At 45.2% G+C, this 17,929-nt stretch overlaps 1 protein-coding gene across 1 annotated transcript; it reads left to right on the top strand.

The window, feature by feature from the left end:
• Window positions 1-625: 625 nt before the first annotated feature.
• On the top strand, window positions 626-16,352 carry tmem64 (transmembrane protein 64; the record flags this gene model as incomplete). Its single annotated transcript, XM_083646943.1, has 3 exons — window positions 626-1,336; window positions 12,002-12,157; window positions 16,161-16,352. 3 exons carry the CDS (start codon window positions 626-628, stop codon window positions 16,350-16,352), a joined length of 1,059 nt encoding a protein of 352 aa, XP_083503069.1.
• Window positions 16,353-17,929: the final 1,577 nt, after the last annotated feature.

The raw sequence follows: 17,929 nt of genomic DNA, 5'->3' as shown, positions 1-17,929 counted from the left end.
AGTAAGTTAGCACTGCAATGATTTATGCTAGCCAGTTAGCTGGATAGGACCCGCCGGCGGAGCTACTGGTGGAGTCGTAAAAGTTGCAGCCTTGCACCAGTTCAGTCCCGTTCAGATCGCACGGGTTGTCGGTGTGTTTTGGCCCTCGATGCTGTCAGTTTCCTCCCCAGCCTGGCTCGGCTCCCTCCTGCACCTGGCAGCTTCTTCCTATCGATTGAATCAACACTACTAAGCGCAGTGGCTCTGATTGACAACTGTGAATATGGCGTGTGCTTCACACAGGCAATATGAAACTGTTATTCATAAATCATTGAACTGGCACGCTGCTCATCGAGTGTACCCGAGATAAATATATTTGGTAAACCGAACTATTACTATAATGGCAACCAAGATCGAAGGGATTTATCTCTATGTCTCATTATTACACAATCACTGTCACTGTTGCAGAGCAACGGGTTGCCAGTGCTGAAGCCATCTGTTCAGTAGCTTCAGAAATACTTTGCATTGTCCGTGTTGACGCTCAGAAAATCAACATTGCTAGAAATGGACTTGTTTGGGATATAAAGACTCCTTTTCAGACAGTTCATCTGAGCCCTGCTGGTCCCCGACCACATTCAGGGCCACCATGTGGATGTCAGGGTCCACGACCCTGCAGCTCTTCACCAAGCTTCTGAAGCATGCAGTGGGCAAAGCCCAGATCCAGCTCAACCGCTGGCTGCAGAGGACCACCACAGACGATTGTGACAAAATCGACATCTTGATATGCAGCGCGTTTGATGAGAGGGGTGCTGGCACGGGGAAGTCTGATGTGGACCCCGAAGTGATCAGCGACGTCGGGGGGGCGACATTCACCGGCAGCGGGGAGTTCCGGCACCCGTGCTGCATCACCACCTGTTGCTTCAAGAGCGCCCTGCTGGCCTGCATCCTGACGGCGGTGTGCTTCTCCTCTGTGGCCCTGGTGCGCCAATACCTAAAGGACCTCCTGCTCTGGATGGAGAGTTTGGACAGTCTCGTCGGAGCCTTGCTGTTCATAGTCGGTTTGATTATTGTGTCGTTCCCCTGTGGCTGGGGGTATATTGTTCTCAACGTGGCAGCTGGCTACCTCTACGGCTTTGTGCTGGGCATGGGACTAGTCATGGTGGGAGTTTTGATAGGGACCTTTGTGGCACACCTGGTATGCAAGCGGCTATTGACTGACTGGGTGCTGAACAAGATTGGGAACAGTGAACAGCTCAGTGCCGTCATACGAGTGGTGGAGGGAGGGAGTGGACTCAAAGTTGTGGCCTTAGCGAGACTCACCCCCATACCTTTTGGGCTCCAAAATGCAGTTTTTTCGGTGAGTATGGAAATTCTAGTCATTGTTTGTGATTGCTATGTTATTGTCATCTCTACCATCAGCTGCCCCTTTTGATTTGCGAAGAATATTATGCTAGATGTTACCTTAGGCTACATAGCCTACATTATTAACTTTGCAGAAAGGTCAGAGCCAAGACCAGAGCACATTAACTTGTTCAAAAACACTTAACAGGGAAAACGCTGTCAGTTGTGAGAATTTAACCTATGACCTTTTTGGTCCTAGAAAGATCTCACTTTTATTACCAGGCTGAACTGCCACACAGTATTATACTCATATTAGTTGTGAATTGTGTGCATTCAGCACTCGTCCTGCCCCTTGACCTGTGTCTGTCTGCCTGGAATAGTGCAGGTCCACGCCTGCACCATTCCAGGCAGACCACCGTCTAATGGCAGAGGCAGAGCTGAATGTACAAGCCCCCCAGAGAATGAAAACAAATTGTTTTAGCAGAATAAGGTACTAGTTCATGAAACGGCTTGTTTTTCTAGCCTGAGGACATCAATTATTTTATCAATTTAACTATCAGTGTCACATTTCTCTACTCAGTTTTTTACCTATTTGGGGCAATAATGTTTTTCTGAACTCAAAATAACTTTACGGAGATGCCTTTTGTCACTGTATTTCTTGAGGTTACCTTGAACAGAATCACGAACAGCCCCTTTCTGCACTTGGCACTCCATAAAAGTCTTTTAAAGTAGGCTCTCTGTGTGAAACTGACACACTGACTGCTGCTGACCCGATAAACAACCTAGTTCTCTCTGATCACCGGTCCTCCAGCTGGGCAGTAGGTCAAGGCGACACCATGCAACTAGCCGGGGCCACTATCTGAAACTAAGCAGTGTCAGGATATTGCTGTCATCTGCACTCCTACATTTAACCCGAGGGCACTTGACCTTCATACATGCCATGCATAATTGATAGTCCTTGATTACCACTCTCAATCAACTCATAGATACCTCCAAACGGTAAAAGCCTTGAGGGATGCGTTACTGTACCGTCAGCTGGAAGGTCATGTAACATGAAAAAGTCATGCCAGATCAAATTGAGTGATTAATGGACTATGCCAGGCAGCCTGAGGGTGAACTTGATGATGTTACCTAGCCAAGAGGACCACAAACCATTAACACTGCAAAACAGGTGTGGCCAGTGTAGGGCTGGCATGGGGCTTGGATTGCTTGGATTGCTCTTGAAAAGCATGCCTGAGTTGAACAAAAGCTACCTCACCATTGATCAATCAATCAAATATTTTTGCGCTGAGACTCGCCTGTATGCAAGCTAATTGTATCATGGTAGCCTGTTTCCTGGAGGGGGGGATAAGCAGAAGTCGGTTGTGTTGTTGTGAAAATGTTAAGACAAAGAAGAAGCTTCACGTTCTTTCCTGATTTCAACCCAATGTGTGAGTAATGTTACAAGTCTCAACTGTGAATTAAACTCGCCTGTTTCCATGAAGTTGCTCCATTACATATTCTGTCTCTCCTTAACGTCATGTTAGGTTCAAAACTGAGCCCACGTGAATCTAACGTTATTATCCACCAGTAATTCTGTCAGTTTTCTGCCAGATACACACACAAGTTTTTGGTCAGGATGTAACGTTTATGTTTGTTTTGTGCCTTTCAATATTGCTGGTAGTGATAGCCTACTGCTTGTCGCCTGGCTCTGTGCTGTAGTAGTAGCCTATCCAAGCCCGGTGGTCTTATGTAGAGCTCAGCTGTCCTGTTGTAAACATGGGATTATGGCACCGCAGCGACAGCGATGTTTCACTGTGGAACCATCACAATGGCTATTTGGTTGACATCGCACACCCCTATTAGGCTATATCTACAGACAGCAAGTAACCAATCCAGTTACAGTTTTATATTGAGTATGCTTGATATATGTCTGTGTATAGAAGGGATTTTCTTGCATGAAATATGAGAATGGTCACTCGTACATTTTTGATTTAAAGGAACTGTACCATAATTATTATTACAGTGTAACTAGTGTGAAAATGTTCTACACAGGTATAAAGTAGGCTAAGGGATAGGCCAGGGCATGGTAAAGTTGATTTTAGTGAAGTTGGCATTTACTTCAATAAAGCAGAATTTCTATAGCACATATAGCCTACCCCTTTTAAATCTATTACAGTGTCCAATAATACTGAAAAACACAGTTAAAATGCAACGGATTTATACTAAGTTAACCATCATGTATTTAATCATTTCTGCTCAAGGGACTTGAGCTGACCTGAATATTCTGTGTGAAAACAGTAAACATTAAAAGCCCATGGCACACCAATCAAACATTCTCCAGCAAACACAGACAAACACAGACAAACGCACTTGTCCGTTTGGTGTGCCATAGCTGTCTGTCCTTGTCTGACCTTGTTTGGAGATGTTTGGCCAGATTTGACACACAGAGAAATGAAGACAGAAACAACAGCCCACACAGTAGACAGACAAAAACTAAGGCAGGCAAAGAATAAAAGCAGTCCTATGTGTGTGTTTCTTTCACAAGCACAGTAATTGTAGGCTGCTAAACCAATCAGCTTCCTCCAGGCTTGGCTTGTAGGCTGCTAAACCAATCAGCTTCCTCCAGGCTTGGCTTGCTCTATGAAAAATGGTCAGAATTTCCTCTGAAATATCCATGCATGGACATGTGGGTAACAATTTAATCCCCCCATTGGAAAAAAAAAAAAGATGTCTGGAAGGAAACATTCATGTCACGAAGAAAACATTCTGAATCACCCCTCCCATTGTTTGTTTTGTGCATCATTTGATGAATATTATTTTTTGTCGTGCTCGACGCACCGGAAAATACAAAATATAGCTGAAAAAGTGGAGAAGTCTATTACAAAGTGTCTTGTCTTCCATATTTTAAACACACAATAAACACAATTATTATTTCTACATTGCCTTTTAACATGTTCAACCAAATCGGTGCCAGTGCACACACTAGGGTGCCTCACAGGTCACAGTCCTAAAACTGTGTAGAAATATTGCTACTAGTTATCTAATTAAGCAATATCACATGAGAGGGAGTGCGGTTGTTGGCTAATATTGGCACTGCTGTGATTCGGTCGCAGCCGGAGATAATCACAGCAGTGCCAATATTAGACAACAACAGCACGACCTCGAGTGTGATATTGCTTTTATACAACAGTTCTATTAAACAAAGCTGATTAAAAAAAATGACAAAAAGCTGAGAAAATATATGATTTCTGTATTTATTCCTCCGCCAACAAAAATAGTCCCCTCAGCTTTCTGCTTTGCTGAAAATGTAGCCTAATCAGCCTAATTAACTGCAGGCTGCCTACTTTACTACTGTCTACTCTACAGCTGTGAAGCGTTTTGTTGATTAGGGCAGCTGTGAAGCGGAGTAATCTACACACAGTGAAGCGCCAGTGCATTATCATGAAATAACGGCACTCGTAGGATCCCTCTTGTCCAATCAAATTGCTCGGCCGGAACTACCTGTTGTATAACTAGTCTTCATTCACTTCTCCTGTTCACATCTGTCCATCCCTAGTTTGTATTTAAAGTGTACATACATCAATCACTAGCGAGTAGCGATGTAGTCTGGGGATGTATTAGTAACTGGTCCTATGTTTGACAATACAATCACCCCCCTTTGGTATGTTTACCTGGGAAGTAACCGGGGTTAGGTCTTTTTTAGTCTGAGGTGATAAGATCTCACTCTTTTGTGTGCACACACAGTCGCGTTGGCGTGCATGTTTAGTAAGCGCCGTCATAGATGTTCATTGTGTAAATGACTAGTACGCATTTAACCAGCTACTTGTCTGTCAACCCCGGGTATGGATTTAGACTCAGACAGACACTGCCTATCGCCATGAATGAATGAATGAATTAATTAATTAATTTTATTTAGGATAATAACACTTATTTCCATCATGGTCCCTGGTCTTATAAAACATGACACACATACATAACATAGTAACACAGAGAACAGTAAAAGGATAAAAGGGACAGGAGATAAAAAACCAACAAACCATAACACCGGGAGACTCACGTTTTACACTAGTTCGCTCAACAAGAAATTCTTCAGAAGGTTTTTAAAACCATTCAGAGAATTAGCAAACCTAATTTCGTTATGATGTTCGTTATGATGATGTTAGCGTTTCAAAGATGACTGACTGGAACGGCTAGGTGCAGGAGCACTAAACCTGGATATATATTTAGGGGCTTGGCTTTTTTGCCTGTTTTTACAATGTCATTGATTTTTTTTATGTAGATTGGGCTCTTATAAACAGTTTTGTCGCCCTTGTCTAATTGAAGTCTCAAAACAATTAGCGTGTTGAGCTACCTTTGCCAAGATTCCCATTGTCTTACATTATGCTACTGCTTACAGAGGGTGGTGTGGGAAGGACCCCACAGTTTGAATTACTGTGGTCATGATTTGTTATCATGATTCTCAATGCATGATTTGCATGATTTTTGCTTTTACATTGTAATATAATGCGACAGTCAGTCACTGTTGAATAATGATTACTAATTCGTGGGCGTTCCGGTAGTGCAGCAGTAGATTCCCTGCCTATCAACACGTGTTACCTCCGGATTAGTCGGGCGTCGTCCATACAGGCATAATTGGCTGTGTCTGCGAGTGTGAAGCCGGATTAGGGGTATATGTCCTGCTGGTCGTCGCTGCACTAACGCCGCCTCTGGTCGGTCGGGGGGCCTGTTCGGGGCGGAGGGAAACTGGTGGGAATAGCGTGATCCTCCCACGTGCTACGTCCTGCCGGCGAAGCTTCCCGCTGTCAGGTGAAAAAGAATCGGCTGGCAACTGCACATGTCTCGGGGGGGAGCATGTGCTAGTCTATGGCTCTCCCCAGATCGGCAGGGGGGGGTAGCAGCGACCTTGGCAGAAAAATAAGAATAATGATTACTAATTCAACAAGGAATTCCAGGATCTAAAATATATATTCCCCAGCATGTTGAAAAATAATCATAGTACGACTAATAGCTCGGGGTTTGGGAATCATCTCATAGTTGCAATATTTGTGCTGTGACATTCCTTGCGGTCACAGTGAGCTGACAAAGAGGCTTTTGGTGAGAATAGACGAAAAATGGGTGATGGAATTCAGGAACAGACCTGCTGGAGCGCTCTGCTGAGCCCGTTCTTTATCTGCACGTAAAGTTGCTCGAGTGAAAGATGAGGGTGAAGAAGACTGTATTTTTCTTCTTCTTTGTCTTTGTATCAAGTAGCTTTTACAAGTCCCCACACTGGAAATTCTATGTCGACTGATTTTAGTTTAAACCTTTAGAATGTTATAGTTTTATAATAGTTTGAGTCTCTTCTTGTGTATGTGGCTCGGTAGTGCTGAATTGAAATTGAATGATAGCAAATACAAGTGTACTGTAGAGTTGTTGCATAGTAATTAATTCAGTGACTCTAAGCTATGTGTAACATAATTTGTGATGCTAATGATTGAGATTGTTATTGTTGATATTCTTAGCACTGCAAAACAGGTCATTCAGCAGGTCATAGGTTAAAGCGGGGTCAATATTCTGTAGGTCCCCCGCTGTTTGTGTCATAGTTCATTTTGTTTTGTCTTCTTTTGTATCTTTTCTTTTTTTCTCTCTCTTTTGGAAAAAAGAAGAAGCCATTTATAAACCTAAGCAGATGGTTTTCTCTTGCGTGACTGACTTAAATGGCTTCCTTTTGACGTCACTTCATACCTCAGGCTCTGTGGAAAGGACTTGGATGCAGCTCTCTGTCCAAAAGGCAGGAATGTCCCTGTCCCGCACATGGCAGGATCACGCTAGCTGTCCAGCCAAAGATATAGCAGCTAGCTAATAGCTAGCCCCCCGTGGCAGGGTCACGCTAGCTGTCCAGCTAAAGATACAGCAGCTAGCTAATAGCTAGCCCCCGTGGCAGGGTCACGCTAGCTGTCCAGCTAAAGATACAGCAGCTAGCTAATAGCTAGCCCCCGTGGCAGGGTCACGCTAGCTGTCCAGCTAAAGATACAGCAGCTAGCTAATAGCTAGTCAACATTCCGGTCTGCAGAGGTGAAAACGAGGTGTCAAAAGGTCAAACTCCAATTATGCTCCTTGCACACCTGCTGCCAGTCGGTGGCATCATCAGTCCTGCTCAATCAATTTGCCGGGCTCAAAATGCTCCGATGGCTACATGACAGCCTTGTAAATACTAGTGCTTTTTGATTTTGCTCCGGTTGCTCCGGTATTTAGCTCACTTGTATTAGCTCAGCGTATGTTCTCTTAACATGCCAGCAAGCTAATAACGGCAGCATCCTTTCAAGGTTGAGTTATGCCTTGCTGCACTGTGGACAAATTAGGCCGTCTCCTGCTCACACACACACACGCACGCACGCACGCATGCACACACACACACACCCACACACACACACACACACACACAGAAAGCTCAGTGTGAAACTCTCTTGTTCCAGCTTGGAGACGTGAATGTCAGAGTGGAGCCTTCACCAGGGACTTCAGCCAGGCTTCGCCAGAAGCAGGCTAATAAGCAGAACCCTCCTCCCCCCTCTTTCCTCTGCTACATTTTCACTTGCAGGCCCTGAGGAACCCCCCCACCCTCTTTCCTCTGCTACATTTTCACTTGCAGGCCCTGAGGAACCCCCCCCCCCCCCCTCTTTCCTCTAATACATTTTCACTTGCAGGCCCTGAGGAACCCCCCCCCCCCCCTCTTTCCTCTAATACATTTTCACTTGCAGGCCCCGAGGAAGAACCCCCCCCCTCTTTCCTCTGCTACATTTTCACTTGCAGGCCCTGAGGAACCCCCCCCCCCCTCTTTCCTCTGCTACATTTTCACTTGCAGGCCCTGAGGACCCCCCCCCTCTTTCCTCTGCTACATTTTCACTTGCAGGCCCTGAGGAACCCCCCCCCCTCTTTCCTCTGCTACATTTTCACTTGCAGGCCCTGAGGACCCCCCCCCTCTTTCCTCTGCTACATTTTCACTTGCAGGCCCTGAGGAACCCCCCCCCCCTATTTCCTCTGCTACATTTTCACTTGCAGGCCCTGAGGAACCCCCCCCCTCTTTCCTCTGCTACATTTTCACTTGCAGGCCCTGAGGAACCCCCCCCTCTTTCCTCTGCTACATTTTCACTTGCAGGCCCTGAGGAACCCCCCCCCCCCTCTTTCCTCTGCTACATTTTCACTTGCAGGCCCTGAGGAACCCCCCCTCTTTCCTCTGCTACATTTTCACTCGCAGGCCCTGAGGAACCCCACCCCTCTTTCCTCTGCTACATTTTCACTTGCAGGCCCTGAGGAACCCCCCCCCCCCTCTTTCCTCTGCTACATTTTCACATGCAGGCCCTGAGGAACCCCCCAACTCTTTCCTCTGCTACATTTTCACATGCAGGCCCTGATGAACCCCCCCTCCCCCCACCTCTTTCCTCTGCTACATTTTCACATGCAGGCCCTGAGGAACCCCCCAACTCTTTCCTCTGCTACATTTTCACATGCAGGCCCTGAGGAACCCCCCTCTTTCCTCTGCTACATTTTCACATGCAGGCGCTGAGGAACCCCCCCCCCCCCCTCTTTCCTCTGCTACATGTTCACTTGCAGGCCCTGAGGAACCCCCCCCCCCCTCTTTCCTCTGCTACATGTTCACTTGCAGGCCCTGAGGAACCCCCCCCCCCCCTCTTTCCTCTGCTACATTTTCACATGCAGGCCCTGAGGAACCCCCCCCCCCCCTCTTTCCTCTGCTACATGTTCACTTGCAGGCCCTGAGGAACCCCCCCCCCCCCCCCCCCTCTTTCCTCTGCTACATTTTCACATGCAGGCCCTGAGGAACCCCCCCCCCCCCCCTCTTTCCTCTGCTACATGTTCACTTGCAGGCCCTGAGGAACCCCCCCCCCCCCCCCCTCTTTCCTCTGCTACATGTTCACTTGCAGGCCCTGAGGAACCCCCCCCCCCTCTTTCCTCTGCTACATGTTCACTTGCAGGCCCTGAGGAGTTTGAAACAAGGCTCAGCCCCTCGGCAATCCATCTTCCCCGGCCGCTCGTTATTCAGCCCAGTTGATATTGTATCTTTATGTCTAATTCTCGACTCGACAAAAGGTGAAACAAAGCGCGGGTGCAGGGCGGAGACCACAATCCTTCGCATAGGCCCTTTTACTGGGTCACGGTGGACTGATGTGTGTTGTCTGGTGTGCCCTTGGTAAGCACTTTCTGTGTGGATGAGGCTACATTTCAATGTGCCCCCCCCCCCCCCCCCCCCCCACCCCCCGCTTCTTTCTGCTGAAGTGGATGCTGCTGCATTATGGCGGGTAACCTAAAACGACACAAAGACTGCGACGCTTAGCAAAACAATGGGATGGCTCAGGGAAAATCTTTGCGGCGCTTTCGAGAACGAGGTGGACACATTCAGGTCCCCGCTGTATCTTATTACAGCACGATAACGTATAACGCTGCCGAGCGCCAGCGTGGCTCCGCCCCTTCTGCTGTCATAACGAGGTGATGAAGCGATGGTGAATTCAGCATGTGATTTATCAGACCCCCTCAACCTAACAGGCAACGATGTTTGTGCCGCCTTTTAATTATAGCTTATGCTTTATTCTCCGGATCTCCAGATAACAGGAGAAATAGCCGTGATCACGGCAGAAATGTCATAGTAATGCACCATTTACCTTACCGTAGGCCCGCTTTTTGCTTTGTTTACTAGCACAAATCCAGACCTGCATTGCTACTCCACTTCACAAATTAGGTCAAGCCTAGGCTGGGATCTTTTTTTTTCCCCCCACTTGAATTTCCCCAATTCTCCTGATACACGGCTTTGTGAAAACGGAGTAGGAGGTTCAGTCGGAATCCTCTGGGCAGTTATAAAAATATCCATGGCTGGGCCCTTCCCTTCCCTGGTCCTATGCAAGACAGCTGCAAACACTATCTGTCCGAGTGGGAAGAGACTTCAGAAGGCATGTGCGCTTCACAGCTCGGGGAGGAGGACGGAGAGAAAAAGCAGAGCTGGTTCCCTTTTCTTCTCGTGTGCAGCTCTCTTACATGATCAGATGAAAGAGACAGTGGAAAGCAGTGTCTCAGAGATCAGCTCAGGGCATGTTTTCATGTGTTCAGGAGGACAGGTGTGGACATATCAGTGCTAATCTTTCAAGGAGGAACACCATGATCTAGGACTGTTAGTGCTGGGGGCGGGGGCAGGGGGGGAGAGCACGTAGTTATTGGCTTGACAACGTCATCAGTCTGATTAAATAGATTTTGATAATATCCTGTAACAGGATATATATATCCTGTGATAAACAGGAGAGGGGGGTGTGGGATTTATTGTAGTGAGGAGGAGACACTTGGGCTGGATCTAGCAGGAATGTTTTCCAGCCCAGATAACATGGTGGCTCGTGCACTGTCGCACAGCAACGCGACAGGAGTAGACATGGAACGATAACGATATGAAAATGTCATCACGATTATAGTGACCAAAATGATCACGGTTATCAGTATTATCGCGGTTTGTTAAAATGTGCTGAAAATGTTCAAAACGTACTAATACACTCACAGAGATCATTTCACCAACTTTTATATTGACAACTCGGACCGAAAAAGGATTGATACACTCACTGAAATCATTTCTCCAAGGCTGCGCGTCTGCATCTGGGAGACGGTTGCCAACTTTGGTTGATGATGGACAGTATTTACCATGTTTTTCAAAGCACTGTAATCACGGGTACCATGCTTTTAATGATAATGAAAATTTGAAACGGTACGGTTATCGTAAGGAATTTGATCACGGTTATCATTCAAACCGGTTCATCGTTCCATCCCTAGACAGCAGCAGCCACGGTGTAGTCCTAAATGTATGCAGTCATAGTGCCAAGGTCACGTCTTCGTACGCGCGCGCGCCCCGGCCCGTATCATCACCTCATCAAAGGATCAGGGGTGACAGGGACACAGCAGACACAGGATCAGGGGTGACAGGGACACAGCAGACACAGGATCAGGGGTGACAGGGACACAGCAGACACAGGATCAGGGGTGACAGGGACACAGCAGACACAGGATCAGGGGTGACAGGGACACAGCAGACACAGCTGTTTATATTTAGGTGGTTGTGCTGAGAAATGTAGCGATATGAAACGAGAGACACTGAGCTGGATCTGTGAAGACATGACGACGCAGTCGCAGTGCCGGTCGTGTGTGTGTGACGTGTGCAGTGTAGTCATGGCAACCGCTACTTACAATAAATGTATTATTTAACAATAAACGGAGCTAAAATGTCAGTTAATTGCCACATTTATTTATTCTATTTATCATAAATATGTCAGCCTTTTTAGTTTCTATAGGTGAATGATGCACTGTGTCTGTAAGCATATACCCCGGGGGGGTTAAAAAAATATATATGCAAAGCCTGAGGCGGTTTCTAAATGAAATAAAAACACAAAGTAATTCAAATCTTTTGCATTCTTCATTCTGCTCAAACAAATTGTATACACTCATAGTACAGCAAATAAGCTATGTTCAGATGTTGAAAGACAAAGTAGGGGGAAAACGGAAAAGTATGAATGATAAATATCTTGAATATTATTAGATAATTGATGTGGAACTGTTGACTGAAATACATTCGTCTAATTTCCACATCAAACTTGAAGGACGATTTCCATTGGGCCGATGAAGTCATTTTCTTTCATCAAGTCGTATAAAAGATGTTTTTTTGTCACTGCTTCAGATCACAGACGTGTCCTTGCCAAACTACCTGGTGGCCTCCTCTGTGGGCCTCCTGCCCACCCAACTTCTCAACTCCTACCTGGGCACCACGCTTCGCACCATGGAGGACGTTATCGCTGAGCAGAGTGTCAGCGGTTACTTTGTCTTCAGCCTGCAGGTGAGTTGACAGCGATCGTGCAGCGAGTGTGAAGATACTAATGTTTACATCCTAGCTGTGGTTCTTCACACAACTCCCTAATTCTCTAGTACGTTTAGTTTGTATAATTTCAATGATGTGCTTCAATGGGGAACTTTACTTGTGCATTCTTCATTCAGTCCATTGAATAATTTGCTCAAGCAAATATATTCATGATTAATGGGAATGTACAGTGCATAGCTAAATACAGTGATGTAGAGAGAGATAGAGATCCTTATACAACAGTTAGTTCCGGCCGAGCAATTTGATTGGACAAGAGGGATCCTACCAGTGCTAATATTTCACAATAACGCACTGGCGCTTCACTGTGTACAGGGCCTCGAAAGAGTCCTGTATTGTTATTTTTCGTCACTACCTCCCCGAGTCGGGAGTGGGTAATTTGCGCGCCTGCTGCCTTCCTTGGATGTGGTAGCCGTTTCTCAGGCTCCCTCTCCGGAATCGAACCCTGATTCCCCGTTACCCGTTGGGGTAAGCTATATCACTCCGCTTCACAGCTGCTCTAATCAACAAAACGCTTCACAACTGCTCTAATCAACAAAACGCTTCAAGCAATATCACACGAGAGGGAGTGCTGTTGTCTAAAATGTTTCACAGCTGCTCTAATCAACAAAACAAACACCAGCCACGTTACATTGAACGTCATTCACAAAGCGTAACACCTACGCTACCGACAGTGCAAAGATGGATTTATTTCCTAACATAACTAATGAACATGCCATCACCAGACTCTTATTTCACTGGCTGTACAATAAATGGAAACTTGCAAATCAATGTGTATGATAAAAAGTAGGCAGCCTGCAGTTAATTTGGCTACATTTTCGGCAACTGGTAGCGGAAAGCTGAGGGGACTATTTTTGTTGACGGAGGAATAAATAGACAAATCATATATTTTCTCAACTTTTTGTCATTTTTTTAATCAGCTTTGTTTAATAGAACTGTTGTATAAAAGCAATATCACACTCGAGGTCGTGCTGTTGTTGTCTAATATCATCACTGCTGTGATTATCTTTGGCCTTACCTATGACCGAATCACAGCCGTGACGATATTGGCCAACAACAGCACTTGTTGCAATTGTTCAGTTGCTAACATTAAGTACTGTAGCAAGTCATGTAGCCTAATGTTATGGATTTCCACATGGAGGGATATTCACAGCCAAGTACAATTGGGGAGAAAATGGGGAAATAATAATAATAATAATTATTATTATTATTATATCCCTCATTCATTTGAATGAGAGCATGCATAGAGACTTTGCAGAGGATTGTGGGTAAGTGAGCAGGCAGATTTTGCAGCATAGCATAGGAGAGATGAAAACCTCTCAAGATTCAAGTTTATTAGGTGTCCCAGAAGGGCAAATTGATTTGCAGCGAGCATAAAAACACAGAGACATCAAACACATGGTATCGCATGATTAAAAGAAAGATAAAAACAAACACAAAGCAACAGTTTAAAATGCACAGCAGTTCAAAGTGCAAGTAAAACAGATACAAGCAGCAATTTACAATGCACAGCAGTGCGAAGTGCGAGTCAAAACTAGTAAGGTGTTTACCAGTCAGGCGGTTAGTAGGCGTCTGCTTGATTAAATTCTTTCATGAAACATCATGGAACTAGTTCTGCCTGTCATTGAAAAGTGAATTATTGCACCAGGAAACATTACTTGCATACTTAGATTACTACACAACATGCCGTTGTCAAGTATCAGGTGCTGTTAATAATAGAGCTGCACAATATATCGTTTCAGCATCGTCATCGCAATGTGCGCATGCGCAATAGTCACATCGCAGGACATGCAATGTCAAAGAATAAGGCAAATTAACTCAAACACGTCAGGCTATAACTTTTTTGGTGGGTTGATACTCAGCACTTAGCACACTAGCATCCTGCCAATCACTCTGGCTGCAGCTAAAAACACTTGCTACTACGTCACATCCATGCAGGTTACCCACTACCTTCTTAAAGCTTGATGAGCTAGTCATTTGGTGTAAATTCCTGTATTTTTTCATATCTCAATATATATCGCAGAAACCAAATATATTGCAATGTCTGTTTTTTCCAATATCGTGCAGCCCTTTAATAACTAACATTGTGTGTCATCACCACAAATGCGTCATGGGTAACTACAGAATCTGTAGCTGTTAACTTTGATGCTGTCAGTGACCGTTCACATTGTCCTCTTTGTGTAAAACTGTTCAGGTCCCTAAAAGACCAACTAATCCAACACTGTTTTTTTTGTAAATGTCAAAACTACACTTTTATATCATTCCCTCATATACGTCAGGCACTATTTGGTTCATTGATTTTACAATCTGATTTGGTCAATTATTGACGTGGTAACAAGAAAGCGCTGGTTCTTCAGTGACAGTTTTTCCTGACCCGACCCAAATACACAGCCTCTCTCTTACAGTACACACGGACACAAAGCACGTCGTTCACGCAGTGTCACATTCAGAAAAGTGTCGGGTGTGAACGCTTTGCTCAAGGACACCAGCGAACACAGGTGTCGCCTCAAGCACACATCTCCAGTCACACCTGTTCCTCCTCTTTCAGGACATTCCAGTCAGTGAAGCTGTAATGGGCTGGTTAGTGGTTAGGACATAATAGTGTGAGGGTGTGGGTGGCTCTGTTCAACTGGGGGCTGTTCCGTTTTAACCGGTGCTGTTCAGTTCTTCTTCGGTTACAGAAACATCTGTTGCCTTTTGCGGAGATAGAATAGAATAGAATAGCCTTTATTGTCATTGCACAGTTCCCCATACAATGAAATTAAGAGTGCTTCAGCTGACAGTGCATTAAAATCAGACGTTAAAAAAACATTAAAAACATTTAACAAAAGAAAACATTAGAACAGATAAGGACACAGGACACCTAGACGGGGGGCAAAAAAACAGAAACAAAACAATAATAAAAATAAAATACTGCTGAGGTAGTAAAAGAATATTGCACGTTTTGATATATTGCACATGTTCAAGTATTGCACTGAGTGGGAGTTAACGGCTGCTGTTGTTGTTTAGAGTCCGGACGGCCCATGGAAAGAAGCTGTTTTTCAGATCTAGAGGAAAATATGCCACCAATTCTAACCAGCTAACTCACAGGGCATTTGAAGCTGTCACCACATCGCCTGCACCTGTTAGGGATCATAGGAGTTAGGAGGAGTGGGGTGCGTTCAAGATGAATGGGGTATTGGTGTTTCATGCAGAATTGTCTGCAGCTGCGATGAGCCTTGTAAGTCTGACAATTGACCTTATGCACATGGTGGCCATTTTGAATAGTCGTGGTGGGAAACTCAGCCCAGCTCTGTCCTACTGTTGCGTACCAGGATGCACATCATATACTGTATACATTTCACAGATTCCCCACTGAAAAACATAGAAGCAAATGGATCTCAAGAATCCAGAGGGATATAAGTTCACATTTTAAAATATTTGGCCCATTATCTCTAGCTACTGTAGAGAGATTAAATAGTAGCCTGTTATTACACCTCCAAGAGTTAGGGGGCGCTGTGCACTCCAGGCATAGTGTCCTGGGATGACCTCTAGGTCAGAGGTGATAAAAGCTTTCCTCTGTCTTATCGTGCATTCCTTTATAACTGGGAACTGGTGATGTCATTTAGCCTCCACATCCCAGTTATTTTGCGATAAAGGAACGCACGATTTGCTCAGGGTCATTTCCAAGCTCAAGGGTCTCTAGGGGTAATAGCTGCAGTGGTTTAGACTTTTGTTTCTGTAAATAAATCATTACAACTTTTAATGCTAGTATATTGGACTACCTAGACTAGTTTAGGTAGCTAGATGGATAGATTACTAACTTGTAAGCTATCATGTATGTGTTTGAAGTAACTCTAGTTTTATATACTGGATATGCCAATGGCCACCATGTGAATAATTTCCAATTTTCAAAGAAGGATTTTTTTTTTTTTTTTAATTAACACTCGAAACTCTTCTCATACCTGTCGCCTCCCCCCTGCAGATCATCATCAGCATCGGCCTGATGTTCTACGTCGTGCACCGGGCCCAGGTAGAGCTCAACGCCGCCATCGCCGCCTGCCAGATGGAGCTGAAGACCTCGCACATGAACGGCTCCTCCACCAATCACAGCAGCTTCACCTACTGCAGCAAAAGGGCGTCGGCCGGCGGGGGAAACTGCATCAACGTGGTGTGACCGCAAACCGCCCGCGAGTAATGAAACCTAAACCAGCCCGTCATCTGGTCAGGGCGGTAGCTCCTATCGCCTGATCACGAAACGTTCGAGCGCATGGCTTAGGGAACCCCGTTGGGTTTGGAGGGCGTCCCTAACATTGCGGTGGCGTGGTACATAATGTTCTGACCACCCACGCGAGAAGCCTGGACAGCGTGCGTCTTTACGCAAGGCGATGCTCTGCCGTTTTAGCCGGTATGGTGTTTTAGAAGTGTAGGACCACGCACCTGGACTCATGGAAGAAACGGTGCTGAAAGAAATGGTTTTGTGTTACGTCGTCACGAGAGTTTCTTATATTTTGATCCGTTCTCTCTTTTCAAAAGGTACTTAACATTTGTCCAGCTCTGTTACAGGAGTTGTCAAGTAACAAGTGATGACTTTAAGAGTTATCATAGGCGGTACCTGCCTGAGTTAATAGGGCTGGGTGATATGACTTCAAATCAATATCACGATTACTTCAAACCTTTATTTATTTATTTCAAATGATTAATTATGTGATAAGCTTCTTTTTCCCCAGGCTCCCTTTTTTGTCGTTGCTTGGGTTTATTAGTTAGCTTTGTTCGTTTTTGCTCGTGTTATCCATGCGAGCAGCTTCACTTTGACTGAACGCGGACTAACGTTAGTTGGACAGGGGGAACCGTTTTTCCCCCCACTGCATTTGCGCCAAGTTCTGCCCTACCCTCTGATTGGTATATCTGATATTTCACCCTAACCCTTAACCAATCATCACTCACCATGCCTAAACCTAACGGGGCGGAGGCGACTGAACTGAACTGCTGTGACTGAACATGACATAGTTTTTTTGTTTGTTTTACGGGACAGATCTTAAACGCACACATTGGGGAAAGTATTGACCAACACGAGCAAGATTAAGACGGTTAGAGGTTCTAAATGTCGGTTTGGATATACAGTAAATTAATTGCCCAGCCCTATGAGTGAGGGTTAGGAGCATTACCAGCCTCTCTGAGTGTCTGTGCGTGTGATTTCTGCTGGCTAAGACCACAGCAGCTGAACTGGCCCCGTCTGCCCGGGATCATTTTAGCGCTTCTGCAGTTTGGATAAGAGCAGATGGGTCGGAGAGCAGATGGGTCGGAGAGCAGAATTCACAGCAGGAAACTCAGGAATGTTCTGCCAGGAAAGCTCAAGTGCAGCATGATCCGCTCCAGGGGTGCATAGCAATTCTCCACACTCTTGCATACTACACTGGAGCAATAGAGAAATATTCCCACGCAGGATTGATATGTCTAGCTAAATGCTTATTAATAATTATTTTTTAATTTGACATGGTTTTAACATTGGTTTAATTCATTTTTTTTGGCTATGAGATTACCCGCTAGAATTATTACGTACTTTTTGCTTATGAGGGTAGTTTTGGCCTTTCTGTGCAATACAGTGAAGAACGGCGAAGAAATGGCATGAATGCCATATTTCAGTGCTGAAACCAAACTAATTATGGCCGTACGTATGTACAAAAAGATAACACAAACATAAGTCTGTGTTTTCGCCCTTTTTTTTCTCTTTAGTTTTACTGACATAGACTC

This window comes from Poromitra crassiceps (assembly GCF_964638095.1).
Source record: "Poromitra crassiceps genome assembly, chromosome: 11".
NCBI classification, from domain to species: Eukaryota; Metazoa; Chordata; class Actinopteri; order Beryciformes; family Melamphaidae; genus Poromitra; species Poromitra crassiceps.
The sequence above is the reverse complement of the archived record's forward strand: the minus strand, read 5'-3'. Positions and strand labels throughout refer to the sequence as shown.